Source organism: Corella eumyota, chromosome 7, assembly GCF_963082875.1.
Source record: "Corella eumyota chromosome 7, kaCorEumy4.1, whole genome shotgun sequence".
NCBI classification, from domain to species: domain Eukaryota; kingdom Metazoa; phylum Chordata; class Ascidiacea; order Phlebobranchia; family Corellidae; genus Corella; species Corella eumyota.
Window position 1 is genome coordinate 12,430,115 of NC_137496.1, and position 10,904 is coordinate 12,441,018.

At 29.2% G+C, this 10,904-nt stretch overlaps 2 protein-coding genes across 2 annotated transcripts; both read right to left on the reverse strand.

Moving 5' to 3' along the window:
* Positions 1–775: 775 nt before the first annotated feature.
* On the reverse strand, positions 776–6,747 carry LOC145759719 (uncharacterized). Its single transcript, XM_082573567.1, has 12 exons — positions 6,614–6,747; positions 6,254–6,497; positions 5,785–5,836; positions 4,400–4,545; positions 4,070–4,195; positions 3,695–3,792; positions 3,450–3,632; positions 3,142–3,368; positions 2,804–2,892; positions 1,787–1,847; positions 1,555–1,620; positions 776–1,439 (listed from the first exon to the last, which is right to left on the reverse strand). Exons 7-12 carry the CDS (start codon positions 3,512–3,514, stop codon positions 1,324–1,326), a joined length of 624 nt encoding a protein of 207 aa, XP_082429693.1. The 5' UTR covers positions 3,515–3,632; positions 3,695–3,792; positions 4,070–4,195; positions 4,400–4,545; positions 5,785–5,836; positions 6,254–6,497; positions 6,614–6,747; the 3' UTR covers positions 776–1,323.
* A 110-nt stretch (positions 6,748–6,857) lies between these two features.
* LOC145759909 (uncharacterized) lies at positions 6,858–7,986 on the reverse strand. The gene has a single exon (XM_082573763.1). The coding sequence runs from the start codon at positions 7,955–7,957 to the stop codon at positions 7,082–7,084; it is 876 nt and encodes a 291-aa protein (XP_082429889.1). The 5' UTR covers positions 7,958–7,986; the 3' UTR covers positions 6,858–7,081.
* Positions 7,987–10,904: the final 2,918 nt, after the last annotated feature.

Here is a 10,904-nt window from a genome sequence, read left to right on the forward strand (position 1 = left end):
TGAAATGCTGAAAAATGAAGCAGGATTAATTTTTTAAAATTATCAAAACTCTGCCTTTTATGCATCATGCATATTTTTGGTAACAATTCCATACGGACCCACTATATGACACATATTTTGCAGTTTATTGTCAGCTTTTAGCACTATCCCACACCTAGCTATCCCCTTTGTATATGTGTGTAACTGTCTGATGATGAAATTGTTAAAAAAAACAAAAATCGTGTTTTTATTATAGACAAACATATAACTAACTATTCAAACTTTTCCGCTTCACTCGTTACCATAACAACAATCTAAGTTTAGCAGTTACGCAAACCTAAACTCAAAAACTCGCTCAACTGCAAGAATGCTGCCCAGATAATGTCGACTTTCTGCGTGTAATCTCCCAAAAAATTCTATATCAACATCGCTACAGCATTTGCGCGAAGCCTAGCTAAGTGTAAACGACCTTTTAACTTACAAGCCTAAACAATAGTAAAAATATTTCAAATAGCGATGACGAATTTATCAACCTACGTAGTGTAAAAAAGTTTTACCACTTTTTTATGGTACACAGAGTCGAATTCTTGTTCGCACTAAATAATTTTCTTTATCCTCAAGGTCTAAAATTTACCCTGCGAAAAAGCTAAGAATTAAAATAACTTAATTTTTTACACAATAACCAAAAAATATCCCATTTTACTGTTTGAAGTATATGCACATATATATCCATATACATTGTTTAACTACTACAAAAGAAAAATCAAAATTCCAAAAAAAAAGGAAAAAAGGGCAGTAACACTAAAACAATGATTAAATTACAAATAAGATGTTAAAAAACATGGTCAAGTTATATTATTTGTACTTTGCATTAACCTCTTGTATTTTAAGCGTTACATTTAGGCAATTACTACATATAATCACTGATATCACTGATTTACTGCATACCACACTTCAATAATTACTAGCAATTCCTAATTAAAGTCACTTTAACATTGCATAATTAGAAAATAAAAAAGATATATAAAATATATATGACAAAATAAATTAAAAGACAGTGTAATTAAAAAATAGAATATGAAGAACTGATTTAATCACAGTGATAAAAAAATTAAAATAAATTAAAAAAACAACCTTATAATAATTTGCTTGAATATTGAAATCTGGGTTTATGTACAGATACATATTAAACATTAACAATGGTTTTGTTTTTTGCATAGAATTATATTTAATAATTACTGAGTATTATTAATTACTGAGACATATTAAATGCTGTAACTCAATAAAATGTACTTAATTAAACCGGAAATAAATATTAAAGTTTACTGTAACAAAATCAATTTTTTAGTCCAATATTTGTTTCACCTCGCTGCTATTAGAACCGGGAAGCATATTCACTTTTTTATTTTCTTTGATCAATACGTCACAACTGTCCAACGTGCAATCTTTCATTTTGACATCTACAAAAAAATTACATAAAAAAACAAACAATAAATTATTTATGCATACACAATTTTATTTAAAAAAATATGCTTTCCCATATTACTAGAATAACATAAAAAGTTTAGATTTTACCTGTAGGTGTTACGGTAACTGTAGAGTGGTCTCCAATATTAAACTGGAAATTTGGTCCAACATTTTCTAAACAGCCATTTAATAAGGTAATAAATAAATCCGTATAAATGTCATGTTAAACAAATATGTTTTAATTACTATTATAAAAAATTTATGAGTTGGCATAAATTTGTTTTTCACGTATTGTTAATAAAACATGAAAAAATATGGGGTTGTTAAATATATAACTTACTTTTAACAGGTTTGTGAGTAGTTAGAGAAGGTCCAGTCGAAGTAGATGGAAGACTTTCATCCTAAACATTTAACATTTTGCATTAAAAAGTGAAAATTTATAAAAATTAAAAAGTATAAAACAATCAGTAAGAATGTTTTTGCATCTATAAAAACAACCAGTAATCTATTAACAAATACAATAAAAGTTTTACTATAAACTATTAGGGATGTGTCGAGCCGAGTGCTAGGGCTCGTACTCGTGTACGAGCCTAGGCATTTTTAAAGCTCGGTTTTTGCCGAGCTTTCACGTTAAATTATCCGAGCATTATCAACTAAATTAATTTTTTTCTTTTCGGTAAATTATAATGCAAATCGAACGCCGTGCAGTGTTATAACTTTTTAAATACAATAGTGTTATAATTCACACTGCGAAAATTCGTCGGTTCACCGATAAATATACTAATATATACATATTAGTATCTCTATGGTTTAATTATATCACGCGAGATATGACGTTGTTATTCAATTGTTGTCACGCCGCCAACTAGTGTTTTTATTGAAAGACTTTTTAGTACAGCGGGCGCTATTACTAGCCCGCTTCGTAACCGGTTAACTCCTAAACATGTCGAAATGCTTACATTTCTTCATGTGAATTTACGTAAGCTTAAGTAAATTTTCGCATTTTAATACAAAGTACAACACTAACCTAAGTTCAGCCTATTTCAATTTTCTTAAAACCGGTAAACTTTGTTCGGCGTTTCACTGCACGTTTTAACGATTTTAAATCGCTTCTTTAAATAAAGCAATATAATCTTAAATTATTTATCTATAGCAAGCTTGCAGCGTCCACAACAAAAATTTATGTATTTTTTTCGGGCATACATTTTGCGTTACGTACCGAAAGGTCACTTAGATATTTATTTTCGCTATTCAAAAGCTCGTATTGCTTGGCCGAGCTTTTTTTAAATTAAGATGCTCGTACGAGCCGAGCTTTTTACGATTTGGCACATCCCTATAAACTATATTTTTAAATTACTTTTTCTTCCACACCACTGGGTTGTTCACTGAAACCCGGAACTTGTTGATCTTTTTTAGGGTAAGTGTTGGGTGTTTTGACTTGCTTTTCTTTAAATATTGAAACTTATCTATTATTATAGTTTACTAATATAAAATCTTAAAAAGGTATTTTAACTGGAACTCCCTAAACAACTGATTAATTAAGTAAGTATAAATGTGCATATTAAACAAATAAGTTTCTATTAATACTACAAAATTTTATTTAATTTGATAGCAAAATTGCATTAAATGTAGTTTTACACTTAACATTATTTTTTATACAAATCACTTAAGATGTAACTTGCAAAAAAAACTAACCTGCTTGATTTGGAATTTGAGGAAATTCGAAATCTCCATCTTTAACTCCTTGAGTTGTTAGATTTGTGGCCGAATAAGTAAATACTTCTCCCGATGGGTTTTTATTTTCAAATCCTGGTTTAGGCTTAGTTCTGATCACCCCAGATTGACAATCTGTACTGTCATAGGTTTTCGAGAAAGGTTCATAATCTTCATGAGAAATTTTGAACAATACTTTGTCTTTTTGTCTAAATATTTAGGTGCAAAACTATATTAAGTTGTTACACTTCAAAATTACACGGTTCAAATTATTTAAAATAAACATAAACCTTATTGGAACATAAACAACAAAAACCCGATTCCCGTTCGATTTAAGGAGATCTTCTGTGTCCATAACATATAAAGTTAAATTACAATTTGGTGGTTCATGGTAACATTCAAATATTTTTCGTTTTTCTGGATTACTAAGATATTGATTTATTCCAAATATCCAAGTTGTTATGACTTGAAACCTTTAATTTAAAAAAGGAAATTAGGTGGAAATTAATAACAGAATAAGATGTTTAATATTTACCAAGATAAATGATCAACTTGAAACTGAATTGTTCGAGAATCTCTTAATATAACTTCAGCAAGATCTTGCCAAACTTCTCTGTCTTGACTTACTTGAGGCTAAACAAATCGCAAAGAAATATAATTTTGTAGTTCTTACTTTTGTTGTGCATTTCACTGTTATTTGCAAAGTTAATAGACAAAAAAAATTAAATTTAGTAAATTGTTCCTTGTTGACAAACTGCTGATAAAAACAGAGTCCAATTGATAAATAATAAAAAATAATATTTACATGTTTTTTGCTTAAAGCAAGTTGCTTATAAATATTTAACAAGATTTCACTTAAAGATCTGTAGCGTAGCATTCTTAAAACAAATTACACAACTAAATAAATTACTATAACAAAACAGGTTCCAGTTGTTGAGTAAAATGGGGTGGAAAGAGATATTGTAACTGGAACCTTAAACTTTAATCCATGTGGCAAGCATTCAAATTGTGGAGTCAACAAATATGTTGGGTTTTCCTTAATAAAAAATTAGTAGTGTACATGAGTTATTAATAATTGATAACCAATTTACAGTTTTGTTTTTTGTTTAAAACAAACATAGGTACAAATAAATACGTAAAAATATTGTTATTTTAAACAAACTATTTACTTAACCACTAATAAAAGTAAATCAAATTTTTAGCATGCAAATTTGTTTAACAAATTTGTAAAAGCAAATACCTTGGTGGGGGGAACAACATCATTACAACAAACAACATGGACAGTAATTTGAACATCCTCAGTAAGTGCACCTTCAGGAATATTAATGTAACATCCTGATACTTCAACTTTGCCCCCTTTTACACCAATCACCTTGGTTACAGTGTCTTAAAAACAATATGATATATTTTAATCCTAGTTTATCAAAAAAAAAAAACTGTAAACGTTCAATAAAAACCCAAACTAGATTTATTTGATAAATAAAATATGGTTCGAAATTGTTTGATTCTTTTTTATAAATATAATTTATTTAGTAGGTTTATTAATTAAATTATAAATTTAAATATGAACTTTTTTATATTTAAACCTAATTTTAAGTTAAATCTTTATTTTAAATAGCAACATACAAAATAATAATACCAACAACATATTAAAATTTCAGAAAATTAAATCTTTAAATTTTAATAATAAAATATATTAATTAGTAATTAGTGACATTTAAATGTCGTAAATAGGAGGTTTGCGACTCGTTGGGATAATAACAAACATACTAAAAATTTAGAACTTTTACTTTTAAAGAACAAAAGTTATCGTCTTTCAAAATTCGGTCAAATAAGAATAAAAACAATTATAAATATAATTTATTTAGTAGGTTTATTAATTAAATTATAAATTTAAATATGAACTTTTTTATATTTAAACCTAATTTTAACAAACGAACACGCATTCATTGATATTGTATTAGAAAAGTAAACTAAATTTAAAAGCAAAATACCGATCTTAATTTTTTAGTAATAACAAGTATTAAAACATAATAATAACAAAACAATTAAAAAAAAATTTTACACATTTTTGACTTAAATTTTAAAATTTTACTTAAATTTTCAACCAATATTTTTTACTTTAATAGACAGCGAAAAGGACGATTTTTGACGGCGACCAGAACGCTATTAAATTATTCAAGCGTTAAACTCACACTGATTCGTTATTTTATAAAAAAAATAAAATAATGATTAAACGATATTTAGCTAGAGTTAAATCTTCATTTTAAATAGCAACATACAAAATAATAATACCAACAACATATTAAAATTTCAGAAAATTTAATCTTTAAATTTTAAAATTAAAATATATTAATTAGTAATTAGTGACATTTAAATGTCGTTAATAGGAGGTTTGCGATTCGTTGGGATAATAACAAACATACTAAAAATTTAGAACTTTTAGTTTTAAAGAACAAAAGTTATCGTCTTTCAAAATTTGTCGATTAAGAATAAAAACAATAATAAATATAATGACAATAACAATATGTTTCAAAATCTAAGATTTCGAACCATAATTAACAAAACTGATTAAATCAATAAAACTAAAGATAAAAATTAAATAAAGTATTATGGCAAACTTACCAGATTTATCCCCATATATAACTTCAATTCCTGATGCAGTTAAATCTTTAGCCTTTAAACAATAAAAAAAAAACATTTGAATCATATTTGAATTATTGGAAAACCTGAAAACTACGCACAACTACCTGAAGCTATCTCACAACTAATAACCAAGTTAGTGATCATGTTAGGTTATGCAACTATCTTTTGAATAAGCAAACTTTTAAACATTACATAGTGTACATGGGTAGAATTCAGTTATCAAAAATGTGGTGGTTAATGGACTGGACATTATATTGTTGAATAATGCGATATAGACGGTATGAACCCCTTCTAATTTATGGTAAGGCCATGAAGTTAGTCTTTCCACATTGAGAGTAATGAAAACAAGTGTGCCATGTTATTTTAGTACAGTGCAAAACACATTTTTGTTAAAGCCCCAAAAAAAATAATAGGACATAATTTAAATTGAATAACAAACTAAATTTACCTTTTTAGTTACAACATCTGTGATTGCTGCAGAGGTCCGATGTACGGCCCAGGATTACGAATAATTCGACCTTGCAGCGAAATATGGGGCATCCGTCGAATCCCGTTCATGTTTCGCTCTTGCTCCCCCCGGTGTTACAAAGATTTTGTCGTTAACACCGACCCGAGAATGACCGAGATTATTTATGGACAACCAAGTTTTGCCGAGACAGAAGACCAACAACTTGATTCAAGGAGACCAGATTCTGTGTAGATTTTTGTTCAACAGTGTTTTTATTTTTATTTAACATACTAAAGTACTTATACCCATTTTTATATAACATAACTTGAATTTTTATACAGTTTAATTGCCAATATATACCTGTGAACATACTCTTGATTTTCAGTGTTTTAATTTTCTTTGTTTTGTGTTATTTTTTCCAACAGTGCATCCATCCTTCATTTCAGTGCGCGACATATTTATGTAACATTCTATTTTAACAACTTATGGTACCTGTGAAAATAAATTTTATTTCTAATCTATAGCACTGTGATATAAAAGTAAATAAAATTCATGATCAAAAAAAACATTGCAAAACAATCTGAAGTATAAATGGGTGCACAATTATGTTTATAAATAAAGTTTAAAAAGTGCAAATTTGAAGATAGCAATGTTTTAAAATATATTAAATTGCATAAAAGAAAAAATATATCATTGAGTAAATAAAACCACTAATTAAGACTTTTAATAAATTGCATAAAGCAGTAAAAAACTACAGTGTAGAATTTTGGAATACCGTATGTAAAATTATTAAATTAATTACAATTTTTTAATGACTTAATTTCACAATCATGGCACCAAGTAATTGTACAATAAATCCAAATACTCAGGAATAATATTTGAGTTAATTAAAATTGGCCAAGGCATCCAAATTTTCCATAATTTGAACCTCAAAGCATGAGTTACAATCCCCGACCGATCCGGCCAAAATTTGATCGGTTGTTTGGAGCTTAAAGCTTTTCGAACAACTGAGGATTGGAACGTTGAACAAGATTGACATTGGGGGTAGATTTTCCCCTTTAAAGCTTTGTCTTTTTTTGAGTAGAACGAGACAAGAGCTTGAGGTGGGGAATGATCGGCAAAATAGAACGGCATCGGTTTACTTTTAGATGGAAAAAATTTGATCACAATTTTCTGCTTTAAAATGTGAAAAGGAGTAAAGGATTTGCCGCAAGTGTGGCACCCAGCTTTGTGGCCCATAGCTTGTATCTTCAGCTTCTGTGAGTTACTCACCTTGCTCACTGGGGTATGAAGGGGAATTCCCTGGCCAGAGAAGGCCCCAGGATGTAGAATGTGGCTTGGAAGAGTGATTTTGAAAGTTCCAGCTAATATGATAAACTGAACAAGCGATAAAATTGTTCCTGATACAAGCTCATTTTGAGTTAGCGAGGTTCTTGGGTAAAGTCCAATAAAAATATCATGAGCAGTAACCGTGGCAGAACTAGATGCCATGGCACTACATGCCACCGTTAACATGCCACGTAAACCAGCAAATGGTGCATGCGCCGATAAATTTAAGTTTTTCCATACCAAATGTTGAAATAATCCAATCACAGCTGGAAATGTGATCATTCCACATAATGAAGCTGCAATATTCTCTTTAGTTGCTAGGTTACACAAGTAATTTCTTTCACATTGTGACAAATAATTAGCAGCAACTTTCATTTTACATTTAAGCTGTTAAAACAACTAAAATTTAAGTAGACAACCTAGAAATAATCAGAAATAAATATTTCAAATAAACTTAACAAACACCCCTGCTTGCCAAAAATAATTCTACAAAGTTTTTTTATATAATCTTACTAGATCTACAGTAATTATCAATTATGACGTAGTTGTCACGGCTCATGTCACTAAACAATGCAACACTTTACTACATAATTGTTACGTAAAAGCTTTATAACAAAATGAGAAAAACCCTTTTTGAGTAAATACTTTAGTAAACACTTTTTATTAAACGTACATTTAACATTTCTATGTAAAACATAAAAAAATGTTTAAGATGTTTAAATAAAACAGTTGATATTCCCAAAATTTAAAAATTACATTTAATATAACCAGTCCCAACTTAGCCTTTTAAAATAACGTTTGTCACATACAATGGACAAATATAATAAACAACCTACTGATCAGTAGGAGGCTACATACTATTGAACAAATATGTAAATTAATAAAAATATTTATTACTAGTTTTGCAATAAGTACAACATAAAAAATGAAAAATAACGATAAACATACAATAACGAATATTCACACACAACTATTAAAAGAGTCGAATGGTGAAAATAGAAAAGATTGTGCGGCACCTTTATAAGGCTGTGCATATTTTAAACACCAAAATAGAAAAAAACGCGCCACGCACGGCGGAATAACATTTAAGATAAAGTTATGATGGTAGTTTAAAGTTGGCTACCAAGTGTGTTTTTGTTGTTGAGAATAAAACAACAACATTTACGTGGGCAACAATATTGGTTTTGCCATATTGAAACATAAAAGTCATTGGACAGTGATGTCATTACGCAATTACGTCACAAAGATGCGACGTCATCGGATAGCAACATCGTTGATTGCTTCACATAAAGAATCAGAAGAATCTCAAAAAAAGAAAGAATTAAACATTTTCTTTAGCTAAGCAATTATATATAAATTAAAATAAAAAATTAATTAAAATTTATTTATACCAATTGCATGTACACCAAATTTTTATTTTAATTAGAGTAATTATGTTAGGGAAATAAATTATCAAGTTTTAAGGAGTAATATATTTGAACAAACCAACTATATTTAACTAACTAATTATTATTAGTTTACACCAAAATAAACCTCTATAATTATTACAAAAACTAAATATTCAAATAACAAAGCTAACAGAATTAATTTTAACAAACGCATTTTAACAAATATCTAAAAAATAATGTTTAACTAACAAACCAAACAAAATATAAACTAATCCGTTAATAAAAATACACAATTAATATCTAGTAGCTTAGTAATTAATCATGGGTTACTTATATTGTGGTCAATTAAATATTGATACCCAACTAACTATTAGCTAACAAACCAATTGGGAAGCCCATGCTACCCTGCTTCTGTATCCCAGTGCGCCCACTAGCGGCTGCACAAATATGGTATGTAACAACTCCTGGCAGCTAGTAACAATATAGGGAAATTCCCTAAAAGTGACGCAACTATTAGTAACTTAATCTGACGTAGTAACTAAAAGATGCAAAATGACGTAACAACTAATCGACGCAAAATGACGTAATAACTAAAAAACGCAAACTGACGTAAAAACTAAAAGACGCAAACTGACGTAAAAACTAAGCGACGCAAACTGACGTAAAAACTAAAAAACGCAAACTGACGTAATAACTAAAAAACGCAAACTGACGTAAAAACTAAAAGACGCAAACTGACGTAAAAACTAAGCGACGCAAACTGACGTAAAAACTAAAAAACGCAATCTGACGTATTAACTAAAAAAGGCAAACTGACGTAAAAACTAAAAGACGCAAACTGACGTAATAACTAAAAGACGCAAACTGACGTAACAACTAAAGCGAACGAAGCGATGTGTTGCAACACGCGCAGCGAATTTTAAGTTAACGTAAAACTGACGACTTGTTTAATCTGACTAGGCTGATCCTAGTATTAGGTCATTTGAGTATAATATCCCAAATCAACAATATCTTAAACTTAGCAAGTGGGGCCATTGCCTTAAGGGCTATATTGTAGGCCTAAGTAAAAAAGAAAAAATACAAAAAATTAAAGTGTACAAGCAAAAGGTATAAATAAATGTATCATTATTTTTTTAAATAATATATATTTCTTAAAAAACAAGTATCTCACCTGTATGTTAAAGGAATCACCTTTCTTGGTCTTTTCCTCACAGCTCATCAGTACCTAAATTAACAACTACCTTAAGGCCACATCCAATTCTTCAATTTCTCATCAAATCACCGTAGAATCGCCCCTCCCTGCTCCTGTAACAACAAGACTTTTAGTTACATCTTAAAATCGTATTGTTAGATTTACATTTATTAAGTATATTAATAAACAATCTTAAAAATTATCTATGACGTTACCTTCCTTACATTTCTTGTGACGTCATCTTTCATTCTTCTATTTCTCATGACGAAGAAACTGAAAAATTTGCAAATCGTGAGTCGCTTTTCAACAAAATAATTACTCGCTATTTAACCAGACAATTCTTAATTAGATTTAAATAAAAATTACCATTATAATTAAAGATACATAAAAAAACAATTAAAGCGGTATCTTCCCTTTTTATATGTTGCTCGCTGGACATGTTGTTTCTTCAAATGACGTCAGGTTTCTTTCCTCCATTCTTCGTGACGTCATCCATATCGTGACGTAGTCCATTTTGCAACCCCGTCGACTTTTCGGACGTCATCTACCAGACCCTCGTGTTTTGCAAGATCTTCATCTGAAACCCTAAAAAGAAAGCTAGGGGAAGTTAACCATGTCTAATTAGGAACTTTATATTAAATTAAACACTTTTAAAATGGTGTTGTACACTGAATATGCGGACTGTTAAACGCAATTAGCCTAGCAGATATTAAAATAACGAGTGTCGACACGGGCGCGATCC

What these genes read in the sequence shown, in the direction of transcription:
- LOC145759719 (XM_082573567.1), bottom strand. Translation starts at nt 3,514, where the DNA reads ATGGACACAGAAGATCTCCTTAAATCGAACGGGAATCGGGTTTTTGTT. An exon ending in CCAGTGGTGTGGAAGAAAAA is followed by an intron (nt 1,848 to 2,803) that starts GTAATTTAAAAA and finishes TTAAATGTTTAG; the next exon opens with GATGAAAGTCTTCCATCTAC. An exon ending in AGTTACCGTAACACCTACAG is followed by an intron (nt 1,440 to 1,554) that starts GTAAAATCTAAA and finishes ATTTTTTTGTAG; the next exon opens with ATGTCAAAATGAAAGATTGC.
- LOC145759909 (XM_082573763.1), bottom strand. Translation starts at nt 7,957, where the DNA reads ATGAAAGTTGCTGCTAATTATTTGTCACAATGTGAAAGAAATTACTTG.